Source organism: Fusarium subglutinans (genome assembly GCF_013396075.1).
Source record: "Fusarium subglutinans strain NRRL 66333 chromosome Unknown NRRL66333_c0000100, whole genome shotgun sequence".
Lineage (NCBI taxonomy): Eukaryota > Fungi > Ascomycota > Sordariomycetes > Hypocreales > Nectriaceae > Fusarium > Fusarium subglutinans.
Window position 1 is genome coordinate 93734 of NW_023502163.1, and position 20443 is coordinate 114176.

Genomic DNA, 20443 nt, shown 5'->3' on the forward strand with positions numbered 1-20443 from the left:
TATCTTTCTTTTTCATTACATGCAACAATCATTTGGGGATCGGGATGAAAATAGAGGATCGGACTGCATAGAAAACCGATGTCAAAGCTGTTTATAGTACGTTATACCATTAATTGACGGAGATTACTCTCTTTTACAATAATTATCTCGCTCCCTGATGCTCGCCTCTGTGATCTACGTCTTGACCTGTACTTGGACGTTTAATTCTTTGCCGCACTGAATGACTCGAAGGAAAAATGATGGTTTTCGCTGCCTTGAACTCTCGCGTCACAAGACTCAGCCACTTACAAAGCGACTTGTTATACATCGCCATGGTCACGCGATCAAACATCCTCAATACGAAGTGAAACCGCTGTCAACATCTTGGGCTACGTCGTTCAAGCCCTGTAATTAGTGACTCTTGGCAGGAACCGTGGTGTGAGCTGAGATCTTGGCAAGCCTTTGACATGTTGGCGTGCTGACGGCGTTTTCGGTACACCCTCATCCTCGTCGGTACCTTGGTAACATCTTGGCGCATGGACTAATCTTCCCTAGAGTCGTATCATGATCAGCCATCGAAGCTTCTATGCGTTCTTCCATGACGAGGTCCGTGACGAGGCCCTGCAGTCGCATCATGCGTTCTGTAATCTGGCCGATAACTAGGCACCGAGCCAATGGTCTATTGAGTACCGAAAGTGTAATGTCGCATGAGGCAGACAATGTGTAAAGTTACTTTCTTGTCCGTGTCACTGGCTGATATTACCTTCATGCGAGCGGAACAATTCAAGTCCGACAAGTCTCACGTGATACTAACAAGGCTATCAACACAAATTGGCAACGATGTTATAAAAATGATCACGGGATAGGAAGTAATTTACCAAATGACGTTGTATTAACTTATGATTATTCCTTCTATGTCAAGAAAGAAGGTATTGCTATATTATAGAAAACAAGAAACCAGAAACCAAAACGCCTGGTCTTAGATGAGTTTGGTAGAGTTTAGGGAAGTTTAGGGAAGTTTAGGGAAGTTTAGGGAAGCTTAGGGGAGTTTAGGAGAGTTTAGACCAGGCTTTTGCCTCTCTATTGGCACCACATCTGAACAGGAACGGAGACCTGATCCAAGACATCAAAGTCCATTCCCCACTGCTTGAAGCTGACAACGATCATGTCGAAGCTCTCGAGCTCTTCCTTGGTCCAGTCCTCGTCAGCCAACCGAGGAATCTCAGGAACAGCGGTCTGCTTGACCAGGGAGTCGGCGAAGGTGACATCCATTGAGAGCTTTTGAAGCTCCTTGGCGAGGTGAAGCCCAGGAGAGTTGACAAGATGGTCCTGTCCGGCCTTGAAGCCCATACCGACAACGAGGACTCGCTTGTTGAGGTCGATACCGGAGTCACGGCGCTTGGCCTTGCTGGTACCGCAAAGCTCGTTGACGATCTCCTGGGCTTGGGTGGCAGGGCGCTTGTTCATCTTGTCGGCGCAGGCCTCAAGGAGAGGGAACTCGCAGTTGGAGAGAAGGTAATAGGGGTTAACAGGGATACAGTGACCACCAACACCGAGACTGGGAGTGTAGGGCATGTAACCGAAGGGCTTCGTGGCTGCAGCGCGAGAAACCTCGAAGGCATCAATGCCAAGACCTTTGCACGCGTCGGCCATCTCGTTTGCATAGGCAATGCACATCATGCGTTGGCAGTTCTCGTACAGCTTGCACATCTCAGCAACTTCAGGCTTGGAGACAGGGACGATGCTGTCGAAAACGCGGCCATAGAGACGGACAACAGCGTCGAGAGATCCGGGGATGACATCATCCAGGCCAGAAACAACCTTGGGGATGGATCGCATAGGAGGTTCAACACGGCCGGGGTCAATGCGCTACTATTTGTTAGTATAAGTCATGATACGATAATGTAGGTTCGGCTTACCTCGGGAGACATCCCGGCGAACAGACCCTTGGCCTTAGCAATAGGACCAAGAAGCTGGCGAGTCAGACCGACAGAAACAGAGCTCTCAATGACAACAGTGCAGCCAGGACGGGCCCACTGCTCAACACGACGAAGGGCAGAGCGGAGATAAGATAGGTCAATGGTACGGTCGGAACGAAGAAGCGTAGGCACAGAAATAAGGAAGTGGGTAGCCTTGCCAAGGTCAGATTCGTTGGAAGTGAAAGAGACGTTAGGTCGAGCACTGAACTCTCCTCTAAGGAACTGAAGACGATCTTCAGAAATGTCGAAACCCATGATCTCGTACTTGGGGTAGGAAGAAAAAGAGTCAACAAGACCAGTGCCGACGAAGCCAACGCCGATCACTGCAACAAGAGGAGAAGCAGCCTCAGTGGGTGTCATGATGGGCTTGGTGGGTAAAGTCTTGGCTGCATGGTCCTGCTTGGTCTTGGTCTTGGTCTGGTGGGGGGTAGCCTTGCTGCGAGGAGCAGGTCTCTGGACAAGATTGGCAACGATAGGCATTGGTGATGTAGAGTGTATGTGATAGTGAGACAAAAGATGTGATTATGGGAGAGTGAGACAAGGAGGGGAGTGAAGAGTGTTTAAAGTACCCTGGAAAGATGATTGTGTTGATGAGATGAGTGATGAGAAGTGATTTAGGCTGCTGGAAGCTGAGTTCTTATAGACTGTTAGTTGATACTGAAAACACTTCTTGATCGAAGTTTTCACTCCCTCATCTCCATACTCAACCAAAAGCAGAAACTTTGAACAGTTGTTCGATGAGAGCTATGAGTAACCAGTCTAGATTCGGCAGCAATAGGAATAGTCCAACAAACTATCTCTCGACCCAAGTCTCCTAGTCCAAGATGTTGCAACCCTCCCTCGAGAAATCTCGCCCCGAGAAGACGCACAACCCGTCCGAATAGGGCAAGGCGCCAAGGCTTCTGTGATCGATATGAATGTCCTGCACAGCACAGACATTGCGGCGGCTCCCGCAGCCACTGTGTGGGTAAAGCACCATCACGGTCGGAGCAAAAAAGGTGGCGATTAGTCCCGGCCGGCAACAAGTGCTAGTGGCCTCTAGTGCGCAAGCGAGGAATGCAGCGCCAAGCAGAAATCCAATCCTATTACATGCCTATGACAGTGGCAATAGCATTCCGGCACATTATGATATGTTACAGTTGATTTTAGAGTGCAGGCTACTGACGTGTGATGGGGCATAGGTTCGATCGATCGGGGGGAACCATGCTTTAGAGATCCAGTGCACAGACTCGCGCGCGACTAATGTCAGATGAACGTGTGCTTATTTCAGGTTTAATGGATTCAACCATAAACAAGTGTGGAGTTGTATAGCAGTGACATTCAGGCCTGGGCAACTATCCCCGATTCCCCGTCGTTAAGCTGTATGTGGGCCCAGACCCTGAGATAACTCTAATTCGAACCCTTTTCCAAGGCCTGCCAAGGTGAATCACCACTTAAACAAAGCCCCGACCTTTGACCCAACAGAAAACAGACCGTTCTCATCGTTTTCCCCCTCCATATGGCGCAAGCCACTTATCACATACCTGTCTAAACTTGGCCTGTCACTCTTTCAACGTGCAGATGCAGGTGCAGTGCATGAGAAACGGGGATCGGCGCCTTTGTTCCTGGGACGTGGCAGTTGTTTTCGGTAGGTCTTGGCTATGTGATCGTCAGGTCTGTCGTACGATGGAGGATTCAGTTCTTCATGCCATGTGGTAGCGAAGTGTTCTAGAGTTGATTCAGAGTTTAAGAGGCTGCTGCCAAGCAAGACATGTGTGATTTCTTTCAACCGACAGGGACTTTTCATCCGGGAAGGGGTCTTCAGAAGACACCTCGGCTGCATGGATGCAGACTTTTCATGACTATCGTACATGATTGGGAAGACTGCAGAGAGATCGTTTAGTTACCTGAGCCAGATTCTCCTCGAGCCTCATAGGTTAAACATGTCCCGCCAGTGACGTAGATAAAGCCGTTCACTATCAAATAGCCCACAGCACGAATCAGGACTAAGCTAGGCCATCACTAGCTAGCAAAAACGCCATGTCTTTCACGTTGTCTATGAAATTCAACGAGGCGTTGCGGAGTGGCACGCGGGGGACACGGGACAGAACGCCCTTTCCGGCTATCGCAGGAATGTCAGTCTAAACAGCACACTCCACCCGTTCAACGACCCATGATGAAAGGAGCAATGATCAACGAAACCACATTCATCTTGACGTTGGAGGAATTGTTCCTGTAAGTTGCTACCTTTAGTAATGATCTGCTTTCAGGCTTTGAGGGAGGAAGAAAAAGACTAGGGCCTGCAACAGGGTGCTAAAATTAACTAGTCTAAAGGCCTGCTAAGATATACTAAACTCTCCTAAATCTTTTCGTCCCTTATGATAGAGACCCTAAGTTTTTCTTTTTGCCTCCCCATACCCTCTGCTACCCTTTCGAAGAAAGACGTGTAGAATGCATCACACGGCTGACGTGGTCGAAAACGGCCCAGCAAACTGGAATTCGACAGGGGCGAGGCCAGGATTTCAATGCTGCCAAGACCCTTTCCCTGCTGTCATGATGGAGGGACCCTGTCTGGATGATCTTTTTGCCTCAAGTTGGCCGTTGATTTGAAGGCCATGTCTTGGAATTCCTTCCCCCGTTTCTCCTTTGTTTCGTTCAGACTTCTCCTTTACGCCTTTTTTTTCTTATTCCAAACATGGCTTCTCTAAGTACACGGCCGATAAGTGCCTTGCACTCGTTTGAGGCCAAGAAGGCTTACTTTGATAACAAGTTTGTCAATGAAACCCCTACGAGGCACATGAGATCATGGCACAGCGCTTCCTTTTCTTCTACAGCAGATACTGTTGTTGGTGATGATGATGATGATCGCCATCACCACAAGAAGGAAGCCCCTTTTTTTACTCTCAATGTCATCTCAGAACAGCCTCCAACACCACCTGAAGAGCCCAAGATACAACAAGACCCTTTCTTCTCCTCTCCTACAGAAAACCCCTTCAAACTCAAAGTCTCCCGGTCAAAGGACTCTTTCTTCGATACCACCGACGAAGAGAGTGTCTGCCCTCTTGAGACAGACCCTGAAATCCCGAGCCCTGCTACCTCTCTCCCGCCAAAGATCGTCTCATCGAAATTTGTAGCGCCAGCACCAGTGCATACAAATGACAGCATTGAGGCATGTGGGTACCCCAAGATCGACGATCCTGTCGATCCTGCAAGGATCCTATCAAAAAGGGATCTTCGCAACCAAAGGATCGCCTTCATGGGGATCATTGTCATTATCAACATCTGCATGGCGATCACTGCCTTCTTTGGCAGGAAGAGCAAATTGATCTTCATCGTCATCTTGTTCGTCAAGAGCAAGGATTTCCTATCTGCGATCCTGTCGCCCACCGGGATGATGTATCGTGCTGTCCATGACAAGTTCTACCCGCCTAAGCTTGTTAGCCGCAAGTGGATCTTGTCTCTCATCCCTGCCTACTCTGAGAGCGAGGAGCAGATCGTCAAGACTATCTTCTCTCTTCGGGATAATGGTGTTGAGCCTCACAAGCAAGTCATGGTCGTCATCCTCGATGGCAAGCCTCGAGATGTTCGATCGCACATGACGAGGATGGTTCGCGAGTTCCAACGACCTTACGTCTCCCTCAAATGGAAGAAAGGTGTTTTGAACGTCCTCGCCGGTTTCATGGAGGATGTCCCTGTCATTGTCATCGAGAAGGTCAAGAACGCTGGCAAGAAGGATTCGCTAATTCTATGCCACGATCTTTTCAACTTCTCTCGCGAAAATTCTCCTCTTTATACAAAACTCTTACGAAAGGAGATGTGGGATGAGATTCTCCCTGAGTTGACAAAGGGCGAGGACTTCAAGGGCTTTGATATGGTTTTCTGCACCGATGCCGACTCTACTATCTACAAGGGTGCGGTTGCTCTTTTGGCTAATGCTCTCGCTCGTGATGACAAGGCTATTGCTGCTTGTGGACTTGTCCTGGTCGAGCTTGAACCTGGATATGAGTGGTCTTTCTGGAATCTTTATCAACAATTTCAGGTATGTTCCCCGGCTATTCAACTACAACTCTGTCTAACATTTGCAGTACACGTTCGGGCAATATGTCAGACGGCGAGCCGAGGGGTTCATTGGCAAAGTCACTTGTTTACCTGGTTGCATCACCATGATCGCAGTGCGACCAGAAATGGCCGGTGCTATTCGGAAATACGCCGAACCCGTTACCGGTGAACTAGTCATTAACCACCAAGTGCAATACCTCGTAAGTGGACCCCCCGAATTCTCCTAGCCCTCCCCTCAATTTCTTTTCTCCCACTTCCCGTAGCCTCCCCACAAGTCTAACTTTAGTTCTCTAGGGCACTGACAGGCGACTCACTTACTCAATGCTGTCTCAGGGCGAACATCTCCGCACGCTGTTCGTCCCTGATGCCGTCAGTGAAACAGTTGCTCCCCAGTCACTGTTCCACTACCTAAGCCAAAGACGTCGATGGGGCTCCAACGCCTACTTCAACAACTACTTCTATTTGGCTGGCGAGAAGATGATCACCATCACTCGCATTGCCGCTTCTGTCGAAGTCATCCGTCTGAGCTTAGTGTATTATCGCATTCTTAACACTGCCTTGTTCATCGCAAGCTGTGTTCGTCATGTCTCTGCTATCAAGCTTGTTCCTATGTTGGTCGTTGGCCAATTGCCCTCTTTGTGGTTCTTCTGTTCAGTCCTCCTTGAACCTGAGCTACGAAAGCGAGGTCACAAGCTTGCGATTGGATATCTGATCAACAAGTGTGTATCACCAATTATGAGTGTCATCATCTTCACAAAGGTCGCCACCAACCTGGGAAGCCAGGTCTGGGGTGTATCTGGAGTTACGGCATCTTCTGGTCCCGTTCCGCCCCAAGTGGAGATAACAGAAGAAGAGGCAAAGCTGTTTGACGTTGACGTTGACGATTTATCTGCGGCCGAAAAGGGAGAAGCGCCTTTGTTGTTGAAAAACCTATTAGATGATGAGGCAATAGCCAAGCCAGAGCGTTGTCGCCTCAAGGACGAGCGAGGAGATGTAGAATGCTAGTCTATAGATTACTAGCGATAGACCACTAGACCTAAAAGCTAATTAGCATAATATTCAATGAGATCATGAATCATTCAAACTCAATAGGTCTTGATAGTGCTCAATGCAACCGTTATTCGCCTCCTGGGTATATGTCATGACTCCATACAGTGTCCATGTAAACATCGGCAGAAGCTTGGCCATGGTTGAATATCCGAATACAGTAGCCCAGTTCCCTTTGCAACCTTTCTAAAACCGTTGATTCACTTGACGTACTTCTTAGTGGTGTTCGGGGCCGCGTGGACTGAGTTGGCCGAGATCCCACGTTTGCGGTTCGCCGCATGTCTCATCCCCAGTCCTCCATTGCCCAACGGCGATCATCACTAACCGTTAGAGCACCATGAATCAGAGATTTTCTTCTTATCAAATCAACTTCCATATTGAAGACAAAGTGACATCACTGCTGCAGTCCATCCCGCAATACAAAGGTCGCCTCCCAAAGCCATATCCGGGCGCCATACATTCCAGTCATGACACTAACGCAGGAGAAAGTGAGACCCCTCACATAAGCGTAAGATTATCTCCGTAGTGTCTAATCTGGTAAAATTCCGGTGGCGATTCAGTTAAATAAACCTAATCAATATCTCCGCTAAATACTCCGTAGATCTCGCCGAATCAGCAGAGGCAACATCTTATTTCTTTCACACCTTTATATAGCATAAACTGTAATCCCGTATTGGTCACCTATTATCAGAAATGATGTAATTCATGATGTACTTTTTTTACGGGTAAACTAACCAACCAGCGATGACGATTATGCTTGGTTATTAAAGTTAATCAGTGGGTTCTAGATGTCACTCTTCATTCCAACCACACTTTGCCGAATCCTGTCTCGTGCCTTTTCGCAGCCTAAAGCTTAACCTTACAGTCGGCAGTCATCCCCTAGCCTAGACGCTTTATATAACCCCTCGCTCCGGGCGCTGCTGCTCCCCCACCTGAATCATTCCCTCTTTTGGAATTTTCTCGATGCCTCTTCCTCGACATTGTTTCTCTCGCTGGACCATTTTCTCCGTCGTCGCCATTTTCATCATCGTCACTGTCACCGTGACGTGTGCTACCTACTTCACGCTGGCTAAGAAAAAGCATCATGCGTTTGATTGGACAAAAGTCATGAATTCTCGTGGGGATGTGATCCCTGACTTTAGCTATGCTGGGTATCATAACTCTGCTATCACACTGCCCAGCATCACCGCCCCCAACATCACTGTGACTTTCAATAATAGTGTTGATGTGAGGCCGGCGATACAAGCTGCTATTGATAGCATTGCTTCTTCGGGCGGTGGCTCTGTCATCCTGCCTGCTGGTAAATGGTCTATGACTGCGGGTCTGAACCTTTCCAGTAACGTTGTCGTCGCCGGGTCTGCTGGTGGTAAGACCACCCTGTCACTGAGCGAGAAGCCTTCTGTACCTGTTTTCACGCTTGGTTCTGACAATACTGCCAAGCCCAAGTATGGGTTTAGGTCAAACATCACCAATGACTATGTTCCCATAGGCTCTTCTTCGGTTGAGGTCGTTAATAGCAGTGGCTTTGCGGTAGATCAACTAGTCTATGTCTCTAGAATAGCCACAGAGTCTTGGATTACGGCCAATGGCATGAACAACCTGGTGCGAGACGATGCATCCCAAACATGGATACCGGTATGTAGCCATCCTGGCCTGTAACTGTGTATTTACTCATTTTATATAGGAGAACAAAAGATTTATGACGCCAAATCAGATCAGCGGTGTCGATGGCAACAACATTACACTCAAGATACCCTTGACAGACAATATTGACTTGGACTATCTGCGGCCAGAGCTCATCGTCTATACTCCTCCTGAGACCAACAGTGAAATGGGTATTCGAGACCTCTCCATTGAGGTACCTGACACTTGCTCTGGGGCCTCTCTCAATGACAAGACGTGCAACTCTGCTGCCATCCACTTCCCATCGTGGACAGCTGATAGCTGGGCTAGTGGTCTCACTCTCAAGGGCTTCAACAAGTTCTTCCAGATTGACCAGGACGCCTCCCGCATCACCGTCCAGAATACTACCATGAACCGAGATAAGGATATCTCTGGGAGTGCACTGCCCTTTGACATCATGATCCAAGGCTCACAAGTGCTTGTTCAAGACTGTGAGCAGGTTGGTATCTCGTCTGCGCGATGCTTCTCCGTCGCTACGGGATCATTGACACCTGGCCCAAATGCTGTTCTTCGTCACAAGACCCAGTCTGATTCTCAGACTATATACCCCCATCAGAGATGGGCTCAGGGTTTGTTGGTAGAAGATACTTCAGTAGCGACGTACTTCGTGAACCGCAATATCAAGGGCACAGGGCAGGGTTGGTCCATCAATGGAGGCGTTGGTTGGAACATAAATGGATATTGTGAGTTTGAGTCCCCGCCTACTGGGATCAATTGGTGCATTGGGTGCGGTGAAAATGGTAGCGAGCCAAAGGGCAATGCTACCTTGCTGGAGACGGGACAGCGAGTTGAACCACGGAGTTTGTTCCAGGCGCAACTACAGAATCGTGGAGTTTATAGGTATGATGGAGAGGAAAGCTAAAATAATTCTTCGGTGGTAATGGATTCGGAGTAGGGATGGATCTTCGGACGCAAGCGAAAAAGATGAGCTGTATCACCTAGCATAATTTAGAGCCAGGATGATTCAATTGAGATATAATATGTTGTAAATGTTTAGAATAATCAAGACAATTAGATTGCGTGGCATGATGACAGTGAATCGTCTCATGGCTGAAGACTTTTCACCTAGACACAAAAACAGAGTTGAGCATTGAGTTTTGTCATTAATAGTAACTATGTACTCTTGGTATCATCAACGTTAAATAATCAACCCCATTCATCACCAATGTCATGATGATCATCTAAGCATGAGAGACCTCGACTTGATCCTTGGGATCAGTCATGGCCTGCTCGACAAAGACCTTGTGCCAATGTCCAGTAAGGAGGAGGCGGGTAGTCTCCTTAACACCAGCCCAGTTCTCCCTAACAATATCCATGGTAGGTCGTGAGAAGACTTCATCGATCTCTTCTAGAGTCTTGTTCTTGGTCTCAGGCATGAAAAAGATCTGGTAGATCTCACCAACGAACGCAATACCACCATAGAAACCCAGAGCAAGACCAGTCCTGCCCATGGCGTTCTGCATGGCAGTGAAGTTGTAGGTGACGACGAAAGAGGCGAGGAAGAGAAGAGCATCAGATGTAGTCATTCCGTAACTTCGAAGGTAGGTGGGGTAGACCTCGGAGGGAACAACCCAGGTCAGACAAGCGTAGGAACCAAAGAAGCCCATGTAAATGATGAGACCAGAGAGGTAAAGACCCTCAACAGTCTGCAGTTGGGTGGTGACGTCGAACTGATAACTGACACCAATCAAGACCAGTCCAATAAAGAATCCAGGCAACATAGTGATGGCCCAGAAGCGTCGACCAAACCTCTCCATAAGGAAGATAGCAGGAATAGTGCCAAGGAGAAGAGATCCACCACCAACAAGAGACATGTAGTTAGATTCCTTCTTGTCGAAGCCAATCTGGTTCATGAGAACGGACATGTAGTACATGATAGCGTTGACACCAGTAAGCTGACCAAGAAGAATCATAATGTTGGCGTAGACAAGAGCGCGACGAGCACGGGGCTCAGTGAAGAAGTCCATCCATGGGAAGCGATGGTTCTTGGCACCCTCAGCAACAGCATTCTCCTCCGAAATGACAGAAGCGCTCATGACGTAGAACTCCTCACGAGACTCGCGGTCCTCAATACCACGAATGCGCTTCCAGACCTTGTAGGCATCGAGATGTCGCTTTTGGTGGATGAGGAAACGAGGAGACTCAGGGAGGAAGAGCATGCCGAAGAACATGATGGTTGAGAAGAGGAGAGATGAGCCGAGAATGTAGCGCCAGTTGCCGGGAACATTAAGAAAGAGTGCGCCAATGGCATAGCCAAGAACTTCGCCAAGGGCGATGTTGAATTGGTACAGAGAAACGAGGTTACCACGAATTCGGCGCTCGACGGTTTCGGCGACGTAGACGGGGACTGTACCGCCTTCGAGACCGACTCCGAGACCGAGAATGACACGCGAAGAGACAATCATACCTGGAAAGTCAGCACGGTGGCGATTGCCGCGCGGAGATAAACAACTTACCAAAGTTGATTGAACCAGCTTCCAAAGCAGCACCAATAGTGTAAAGAATAATAGAGATGATGATAGCGCCCTTTCGACCAAAGTACTCGTTCGCAGGCGACAGCAGCAGCGCGCCACCAACAGCACCAAGCGGCATACCAGAGTTGACAAGACTGTTCTCATGATCTGTGAGACCAAGATCATCAGGCAGGAACAAATTCGCGCCGCTGATGAGAGACTGGTCAAGACCGGAGAGCAGACCGCCCATGGATGCGAAGGCTACCAGCAGCCAGGTGAAGTGCTTGGGGTTGGCGAACTGGACCTGGAAGAAGCCCTTGTTCAGACCGCCAGCCTCATCGAGCTGACGCTCCATGTCGTCAATGAGCTCATCGATCTCACGACCGCCATGACGGGCTACTTCAAGGGCTTCGAACTCTGCCTTTTCGTGACCCATTGCTTTCTGGATCTCATCCTTCTCACGGTCGACCGTGGTGGTCGAGTTCTGTCGACTCTTGCCCATGATGTAAGAGCTAAGCAAAAAAAAATTGTATATAGAATATAGAGAGAAGAGGGTTGTCTGTGACACCTGGGAAGAAAAGTTGCTTATCGCGGCAAACCCCAGGTTTTTATATGCAACCCACAAATTCCGCAAGTCTGGAGAGACTTTATGTGAGTAGTCTGTTTCGCCATGGCCCATGGGGCACCGCAAAATGCAACGGCACAAAGTTATGGGGAATAGTGTAGCTAATGCGGAGCGAGCTCATGACGGTAGCACCGAAAGATTCGCCGCTGGTTCTCCATCAGAAGATGCCGTCTGAGCCGATCAATTATGGACGGGGTGGAGTTCCTATAACGCGTCGTCTGTATCGATAACGCAGGCGACGGGATCACCGCGCGATTATCACCAGTGACATGATGCTTACTCGGACGATCCTCTTGTCTAACAGGCTCATCGAACCATCCATCATTGCCGAGAAGCCTTTAAAGGGTCGCATTGAGTGTGTCGGTCCGGTGGGTAGGCCAATGAGTCGCGTGGGCGGTCACATTGGCATGTCCGCTGGTGCAAGTCCCGGGAGGGATCGACATGAGACTAACCGCGGATGAATGATGTTCCTTTTCTAGAAATGTTCCACGGCAAGCCTTTTACGTCACGGGAGCGGTTGACGGTCGCCCTGTTTTCTCTCCACTAGCCATTTCGCAATGGAGGACCAACTGTCGACAGCACAGTAGCGTGAAGCAAGTTGGAACAAATACTCCTAGCGTGGCATGACCATGAACTCTCCGCCAAAGTGCTACGAGGTATCGGAGATGCAGATACCGAGAAAGCACAAGGCAATGCCAAGTCGATGGCATTGCTATTCCCATGCCAAGATGGGATGTCGTGGTAGACTAGACTGATTGAATGAAAGCGGCCGCTGAAGCGAGCACTAGAGCGTTTTACGATCTCGCCATGATTCAGCCGCATCTCTTGGCTGTCAATCAGTAGTGATATGACGATGGAGGCCCTCACTGTGAGAGCTACCCTAAGCCTGACCAACGGATCTCATGTTTGGCTTCAATTGAACGCTTACGAATCATCGCAATGTAACACAACTAATGTCAATTAAACTTTTATTTCTCGATCTAGACCTCTTATTGTGAAATGTTATGATTTGCTACCGGAGAATCGGCATCATTGAACAGCAGTCGCGTAAAATACCGCGCCCAACGTCCCCCGTCCAATTGCACCACAAACCCACAAATCAACCTTAACACTTCCCCATGGCGAACGTACATGCGGATGATGCGGAGACGTACTCAGTTACTCACCACGCTCTGTCTCCATCTCCAGGGTAAGAACCTTGGATGACCGACTCTGCTCGTTTCGACTGTCGGCCCGTTGCCTCAAGCAGATGACTCCAAAAACTCCACCATCTCCAACACGACGGAAAGAAACGGACCTCGTGTATAGCTTCTTCGCGTGGTAGACAACGCGATTCTGGGTAGAACGAGGATATCACGGGGGCGCTATGACCCCCGCGATTCTGGGTAAAGGGCCGAATTCCTCCGCAGAAGAATCAACCCCAAATCCCCAATTTTTGCAATCGCAGGGATTAGCAGGCAGACGTTTAACAGGACCTCAAAGTGGTGATCACTTTTTGCAGGAGAGAAATCGAGTCATGGGCCTTGCGGATCCGCGTGAAATTCCTGCTTGGGCAGCGAAGAGTTGGGATTTATACCGCTTTAGGAATTAACACGTCTCCACTTGTAATCAAACCAGAAAAACAGCTTTGATTTCTTGTTCCGCGGCGGAAGAAGAATGAAACAGTAGCAGGGAGAAAAATTCAGTCAATAGTGGGGTTCCGCGTATTTCTGTGCGGCACTGGAAAACTCTTTCGATCCAGGAACTGGTATCTTGAGGTCATCGTGAGTCTGCGGCGCAAGCAGAGCCTCAAACCTCCGCTTGCTAACCCAACCCACGAAACAACGAATTTAGCCATCCATTCTCCCTCCCGTCCGCCACCACAATCTCATCTCCCTCAGCCCTACCGGCTGCGCCTTTTCTTGGCTGAACTAAGCCCTCTTGGCTCTTCCCCTCGTATCCTTGACCCCAAGACCCATCACAAACGCGATTCTGAGAACAGTGCAAATACCCGTGACTACAATACTGAACCAATCCTCCCAGCGCCAATCTGCAAGCGCTAGATTCCCTGAGATGCGCATGCCGATGTATATAGCTGTGAGCATGGTGAAGTCAGCGGGTAAGATGGCCAGCTGCACTGTCTTCCAGATGAAGATGTCGTGCGTGTAGCGGAGGAGTACGACGAGGATGATTAGGTATGACGTGCCCATGCCGCCGATCTGGTAGATGAAACAGCGGAAGTGGTCGGTTGGTGGGTAATTTATGAAGAAGGCCTGCATGGCGAGATCGTGGTCGATAAAGTTGACGTACATCCCGACCAGAGTCAGGATGGGGTCGACCCAGAAGAACCAGAGGCTGTAGATCGGGTGGATTTTATCTGTGATTGCCATTTTGATGATGCTACGACAATGTGAAAAGTATTCTACAGAATTAGCATAACTACAATGACTGATCTTTCGAGGTTCTTATAGTCATTATAGTCATTGAGAAAGATATCAGCAGTGTCAGCGCAGTAAGCTTATCCTCAACCCCGCGTCAGCATCACCAGGAATGAGCTACGATTGGTTTCTCTTCATTGTATATACATGTTTGATTGGTCTTGCCGGGAGAAATAAGTATACTTAAAGTGATACCTTGATTATCCGGCTGGGCAATTGCAGGAATTCACGGGAGCTCGATCAACAGATTTTGGGCTAGTGTTAGCCAATATTATTACACTAACAGATTTTAGTACGTATCAGACGGGATCATGTTAAGACGGTAACTCAATCAATCCCTATCAAGTGCGACGGCTTGGAGAGGAAAGAAAACTCAGGGCCTTCATCCTAAATGACATAAAGAATGAGGTAACTTGGTATAGCTTTATGCTACCTTTGCTAAGTTGAGTTTAACATTCTATATCAAGGCGGATGTTTTCTTGCTCCCCAAAGCGATGTCTATCCATTTCAGGCACGGAATGAGTCCAAAACGATATCTAGGAACACGTAATTTCTATTTCAGCATTTATTCTATTTATGCGTTTCTATGACTTCTGTAGTTGTGAGCTGGCAATTCGTATAGCGTTTGATTTGGCCAGCATTATGCATTCTCATATGAGACATCACGCAAAGTACAGGCTATGAGTTAAACCTCGATGAACTGACTCTGACCTCTGTTTTCCGTATGATTCCCTTACTGCTCGAGTTATCATCATCCGTCTCATGGTCTCGAGCTCGTGATGGAACACGTTGGGCGGAGGCGTGAAATGTTCCTTTTCGACCATTGATTGAATCCAACCTAATGCCCTGACCGGAATTCTGAAGGATGTTCTCGCTCTGCGACAATTAGCAACTGCATGTAGATATTTGATGAGATAGTAGATTTGGGGAACCCACTTCGCCCGTGTACTGATAGTTGGCCTCGTTGGAGGAGCCATAGTAAAAGTTGAACAGTTTTCGCAGCGGGGGCAAAGAACATGCGATGATGCCGAGACAGCATTCGACATTGGAGGTGATACTGACGACGCCGAGATGATCTAGATAGCGAAGTTAGCAAGTGCACCTATAGATCAGAGAAGGGCTCAAGGTGGTCAACATACATGCGATCTCATTCGGATATTTCACCGTGTCGTAGTATTTTAGGTATGGCATCCGAATACAAGTCGCAATACTCGCTGAGACACCGAGACTGAGGATAGCGATGACGGATATCTTTCTTCGTCGAGACATTTGTAGCCCTGCTACGATAAAGAACGGAATGATTGCGCAGGCCCAGTCGGTGGCCATCTGGATTGCCGAAACGATGTAGCTCACGGTCTGCAAGCTGATAACCTTCTGACACGTTCCCCTAGCATAACATGTTAGCGGAGGCATAGACTTGTTAAAGGGATTCCAAACTAACAAAGCTGGATTCCATGTCGCATTGAAAGGCTTGCAATTGGCAAACACGAACGCCAACGCCAGCACCGTCACGATGACCATGATCGACATATTGACGCATATAGGAAAAACAACTCGCTTCCGACGATCGAGGCGTATACATGTAAAGCCGATAGCGCACTTGATAATAGTCGACGAAGTGAAGTATAAAAGCTCCCAGTAGGTTTGGTACTCCACGGCGCGGATAAGGTACATCTGGTTGGGAATATTCGTATCGCGAGAACCGACTCCATAGCGCGCTGCGAGGACAGCGAAGACGACGGCCGGTATCAAGAGTATCTTTTGCTCAAATTAGTCAATGTGAGGAGAGTCAGAAGACGGCGGCGACTCACTGTCGCAAGAACTGCTAGGTAGTCTTCGAAACCGAGAAGTCGGGGCGATACTCCAGACAGACCAGCGCGTACATAGATCCTGAGACACACGACAACGACGCTTATAACTCCGAAGGCGATTGCGAAGCCTTGAACAGCTGGTCCAAGATTTTTCGGCGTCAGAGGTTCGAGGGCGTCAGCGAGAGCCTGGATTTGCTCTCCCGTCATGGAAGCCGCCATCTTGAAGTCGTCAAATTACGAATACTCAAAAGATGCGAGAATTGAGTCTAGCCCGCGCCGTTTATTTGAAAGGGGCAGGATCTCTTTATTGCCGTGCATGATGGATCTGGCTAACCCTGGCAGCGGCTTGTTGCCACGCAAGGTGTCGATTCTATGGTTGTTGGTTGTAGACTCCTGAAGGGAGGTAAGAAAACTTATGGCATCTTGTCTTAGTGATAAAAAGAATTAGGCAAACTTGTTCTAAGTTACTAGGACTGTAGACCACTTTATTTCTGACAGGCTAAAAGATTTCTTGCACCTTCAGGGCTCCCCATGTCTAGGCTACTTCTGGATCATGCACACGGGACGTTTTACCTCGCTAGTCTTAATCTGTTTTCAGGGGTCTGGTAGGGCCAAGACACTCATGTCGCTTTAGTTTCGTGTGCGTGGGGTTCTGATTGGAGTGATTTATGTGACGAGAGGGGGGAAGAAGCAAGTTCTTGGTATTAAAATACCACCTTGAAGACTCGGGATACAATGCCGTTGTTCCTTGTCTCAAGTTATGCGAGAATGCGAGTCATGAATCTTCGATATACAGTACAACCCCTGTATTTTTGTTAGCTTGTGACTTACTTACAGGGACCTAAACTTTATATCTTTTATAATCTATTTATTTTATAAAAATAATAATAATAAACTAATTAGATTTTATTTTTTATTACTATAGTCTTTATTTTAAAAATCTTAAAGTATTTAAATAGCTATTTTTTAAATAATTTAAGTATACCCCTGCTTGTTGTGGTGGGGCTGTAGTAAAATAACAATAATTCAGGGGCTGTACTGTATTGGTATTCATGTCACGCAATTCATCGCCCGTCCGTCAGAATGCAAGCCAATGACACAGCTTCTCATTTCCCGTTTTTGCTTTTTACTTCTGAACGAAAAGACCGCATCAGGATCCTTAGGCAAGAAATACCTGATCTACATAACAGGTCCCATTCTCTTCTCTTGGGGAGAGGGAAGAGACGACAACTGGGGACCGTCCGTGTTGGCCCCCTGCTCCGGGGAAACTATTCCCCTGGCCCTGAACGTCGCGCTACAGCTTCATATCCAATGACAGAAGCGCAAATTGGAAACAGAGTTTGAGCTACTGCAAGAGCCGGGGAAGAACATGATATGAGAATCCAGGGACCACCGAGACTCGGAAGCGAAAAAGACTGTGAACAATTAATCACCTCTGTTCCCGTCTCAAGATCTTCTGTAAGGAATGCCTGAGCCTGAGTTGAGAGAGCATGGGTTCATATATGTAGACTGGGCCAATACCAAAGAAAAAGAGCACAAGATGACTGCCGTTTCAGCAGGACAGGACCGTTTGAAGTGGGTGATAATTTGATGAAAAATTCTTCGTGTTTCATTTGCGCAGGCCCTGGCTTGAGTGCCCACCTACAGCGCAACGCCGCAAAGCAACGTTTTTTCGACCAGGGATGATGCAGAAAGGATTCAATGATGTTGGTTACCTGTCAGTTTCCCGACAAGCCAGTAGCCGCCAGTCACCGCCCTCACCCAAGATTTCCCTCTTCAATCACCTCTCTCTCTCCTCCTCGGCATTTGCTTTTTTCCTCTCTCGCTACAACCGCGTCAACAATGGGACCCGTTCTCGCATTTATAGCCATTCTGGGCTTGTATCTTGTCGGCAATTCAATTTATTATGTCACGCTGCATCCGCTAGCGAACATCCCCGGCCCCAAGATCTGCGGGATCACCCGCATTCCTTACTGGCTGGCTTCGCTCAAGGGCGAGGACGTCAAGTGGATGAAGAGCTTGCACGATCGGTATGGACCGGTTGTTCGCTTTGGCCCCACGGATGTGAGCTATACGGCTGGCGAGGCTTGGAATGATATTCATGGACCTAAAGTTACGGAGAAGGCGCAGGAGTTTTCTGTACAGCCTGTGAATGGTGAGAATTGAACATGTAACCCTCCATGATGGGAGCTATGCTTACACGGTGACTCTTGCTAGGCGTTCCTAGTATGCTTACCACTGATACTGAGAACCATACTCGTGTGCGACGGCTATTCTCACCAGCCTTCTCAGAACGCGCTTTGAAACAACAAGAACCTCTGTTCAAAAAGTACTCGGAACTTCTCATGTACAAAATCTCCGAAGTTGGACATGACGGCGCCAACCCAGTTGAGATGACGCAACTGCTCAACTTCACAACCTTTGACGTAATGGCTGAGCTCTGCTTCGGACACCCTCTTAACCTCCTAGCACAGAACGAATATAGCCCTTGGGTGAGATCTATCTTTGAATCACTCAAGATGTTACCTATTGCATCTATGATCAACTACTACCCAATTCTCAACGCCATATTCACTCGTTTTGAACCAAAGTCAGTTACGCAACAGCGCGTCACGCATTGCAAACACTCCGAGGATCGTGTCAACCATCGCTTGGAGAATGGTTCTGATCAGCCTGATGTCTGGAACTTGGTCATGTCGGCAAAGGAGGGCAAGGGACTTACACTTCAGGAAATGCACTCTAATGCGGAGCTGTTTATGCTTGCTGGATCTGAGACGACTGGTATGTATTGGATGTGGACTTCTGCTAGATTTGAGCAAAGACAACTAACATGACAAACCTTTGCAGCGACACTGCTGAGCGGTTGCCTTTACAACCTGCTTACATACCCTGAGAAGATGAAGACACTACTCCAAGAGATTCGCGGCAAGTTCACGAATACCGACAACCTTACGTTTGAACGTCTTGCCGAACTCAAGTACATGAATGCCTGTCTGAAGGAAGCTCTACGCGTCTATCCCCCAGTTCCCATCGGAAGTCCACGAGTCGTCCAACCAGGCGGTCAGCAAATCCTCGGCAAGTACATCCCACCAGAGACCCGCGTATCAGTCCACCATTACTCCACATACCACTCTGAGTCAAATTTCAAGGACGCCGATACCTTCATCCCCGAGAGATGGCTCAAGACGGATTCGAAGTATGCTGGAGATATGTGGGAGGCTCACCAGCCCTTCGGATTTGGACCTCGGAACTGTCTTGGACAGAATATGGCTATGCATGAGATGAGGCTCATTTTAGCCACGTTGCTGTTTAAGTATGATCTTGAGTTGTGTGAGGAGAGTAGAAATTGGGCGGATCAGAAGTCTTTTGCGTTGTGGATCAAGACTCCGTTGATGATGCGGGCGAAGCCTGTTGCTACGCATACTAGGCTTAACATCTAGGATAAATCAGGAATCACAAGCTCTCCCACTGTAGTGTTTCCCCTCGATAGGTTCTGTGACTCTCTGCTCCTCAACCCCAAACGAAAGATGGCCAATGTCACTATCTGCATTAGTCGTCGACACCTCTCCCCATCTCAATTTCATTGTCGCCATCTGCTCCAATGGGCCGTCTCCAATTTCCGATATATCCAAGAGATGGGCAATAGCCGTGCCAGCTTTTTCAGTTGTGTTGCTCGGACTGAAGGGGATGCAGTGGCATGCAGCTGAAATGACCTTGGAGTTGCTTCCTCCCAGAACCATCTGGCCTGGTAACTCGCGCTTTGCCAGAATCATCGGACTGAGCGCAATTACCACTGATATCGAGAATCCGATCAAAATGGCCACAGATGAGAATTGAAGACCGCGATCGATTTCTGCGATTTCGTAAGGAATCAAGGGGTCGTAGACTGATTAGAGTTGTCAATGGACGAGCCTACGCGCTTATTGCTATTTTCCGGGCAAAGCGTGAAACTACTTACATTCGTAGTTACTCAAGTAAAAGAAGTTGGAATAGACCCAGTGCAGTATATTGCTAATTGCAAGAAGTGGAATCGACCAGCGGTAAGGGAGTTGCAGTCGATATGTTGATCGTTGGCCACCCCTAGGGTTCGACTCTCAAAGACTTGAAGTTTATCCCATAGCTGGCCCATTCCAACTCAGCAAGCATTCGAGTTATCACCCCATTCAATGTCATATAGCATAGAGACAATAGGAGTTGCGGTGTATTCGATATCATCGTAAGGCCGAGGAGTGATGCTGACTGTAACCCAGAATCGTTGACATCGGCGTTTTTCTGGTGATGTGAGAATCGCGACTCTCGCCTACACACCGAAGTGTTAACCTTTTGACATGAGAATCGAGTTGAGTGGTGACCTGCAAAGACTGCGTCTGCAGCGCCGGTGCAAGGAGGAGTCCACTGAGAACTAACAGAA

At 48.3% G+C, this 20443-nt stretch overlaps 7 protein-coding genes across 7 annotated transcripts; 3 read left to right on the plus strand and 4 right to left on the minus strand.

Moving 5' to 3' along the window:
- Positions 1-1059: 1059 nt before the first annotated feature.
- FSUBG_7723 (UDP-n-acetyl-D-mannosamine 6-dehydrogenase) lies at positions 1060-2438 on the minus strand (the record flags this gene model as incomplete). Its single annotated transcript, XM_036686057.1, has 2 exons — positions 1060-1848; positions 1899-2438. 2 exons carry the CDS (start codon positions 2436-2438, stop codon positions 1060-1062), a joined length of 1329 nt encoding a protein of 442 aa, XP_036536774.1.
- Positions 2439-4632: 2194 nt separating this feature from the next.
- Positions 4633-7001, plus strand: FSUBG_7724 (chitin synthase; the record flags this gene model as incomplete). Its single annotated transcript, XM_036686058.1, has 3 exons — positions 4633-5976; positions 6023-6196; positions 6291-7001. The coding sequence occupies 3 exons, from the start codon at positions 4633-4635 to the stop codon at positions 6999-7001; spliced, it is 2229 nt and encodes a 742-aa protein (XP_036536775.1).
- A 1149-nt stretch (positions 7002-8150) lies between these two features.
- Positions 8151-9588, plus strand: FSUBG_7725 (uncharacterized protein; the record flags this gene model as incomplete). Its single annotated transcript, XM_036686059.1, has 2 exons — positions 8151-8678; positions 8728-9588. The coding sequence occupies 2 exons, from the start codon at positions 8151-8153 to the stop codon at positions 9586-9588; spliced, it is 1389 nt and encodes a 462-aa protein (XP_036536776.1).
- A 319-nt stretch (positions 9589-9907) lies between these two features.
- Positions 9908-11681, minus strand: FSUBG_7726 (major facilitator superfamily transporter SP family major inositol transporter; the record flags this gene model as incomplete). Its single annotated transcript, XM_036686060.1, has 2 exons — positions 9908-11133; positions 11183-11681. 2 exons carry the CDS (start codon positions 11679-11681, stop codon positions 9908-9910), a joined length of 1725 nt encoding a protein of 574 aa, XP_036536777.1.
- Positions 11682-13714: 2033 nt separating this feature from the next.
- FSUBG_7727 (uncharacterized protein) lies at positions 13715-14173 on the minus strand (the record flags this gene model as incomplete). The annotated part of the gene is made up of 1 exon (XM_036686061.1): positions 13715-14173. The coding sequence occupies one exon, from the start codon at positions 14171-14173 to the stop codon at positions 13715-13717; it is 459 nt and encodes a 152-aa protein (XP_036536778.1).
- A 555-nt stretch (positions 14174-14728) lies between these two features.
- Positions 14729-16251, minus strand: FSUBG_7728 (uncharacterized protein; the record flags this gene model as incomplete). Its single annotated transcript, XM_036686062.1, has 5 exons — positions 14729-14757; positions 14959-15097; positions 15158-15297; positions 15361-15979; positions 16033-16251. 5 exons carry the CDS (start codon positions 16249-16251, stop codon positions 14729-14731), a joined length of 1146 nt encoding a protein of 381 aa, XP_036536779.1.
- Positions 16252-17874: 1623 nt separating this feature from the next.
- FSUBG_7729 (isotrichodermin C-15 hydroxylase (cytochrome P-450 monooxygenase CYP65A1)) lies at positions 17875-19472 on the plus strand (the record flags this gene model as incomplete). Its single annotated transcript, XM_036686063.1, has 3 exons — positions 17875-18187; positions 18250-18813; positions 18880-19472. The coding sequence occupies 3 exons, from the start codon at positions 17875-17877 to the stop codon at positions 19470-19472; spliced, it is 1470 nt and encodes a 489-aa protein (XP_036536780.1).
- Positions 19473-20443: the final 971 nt, after the last annotated feature.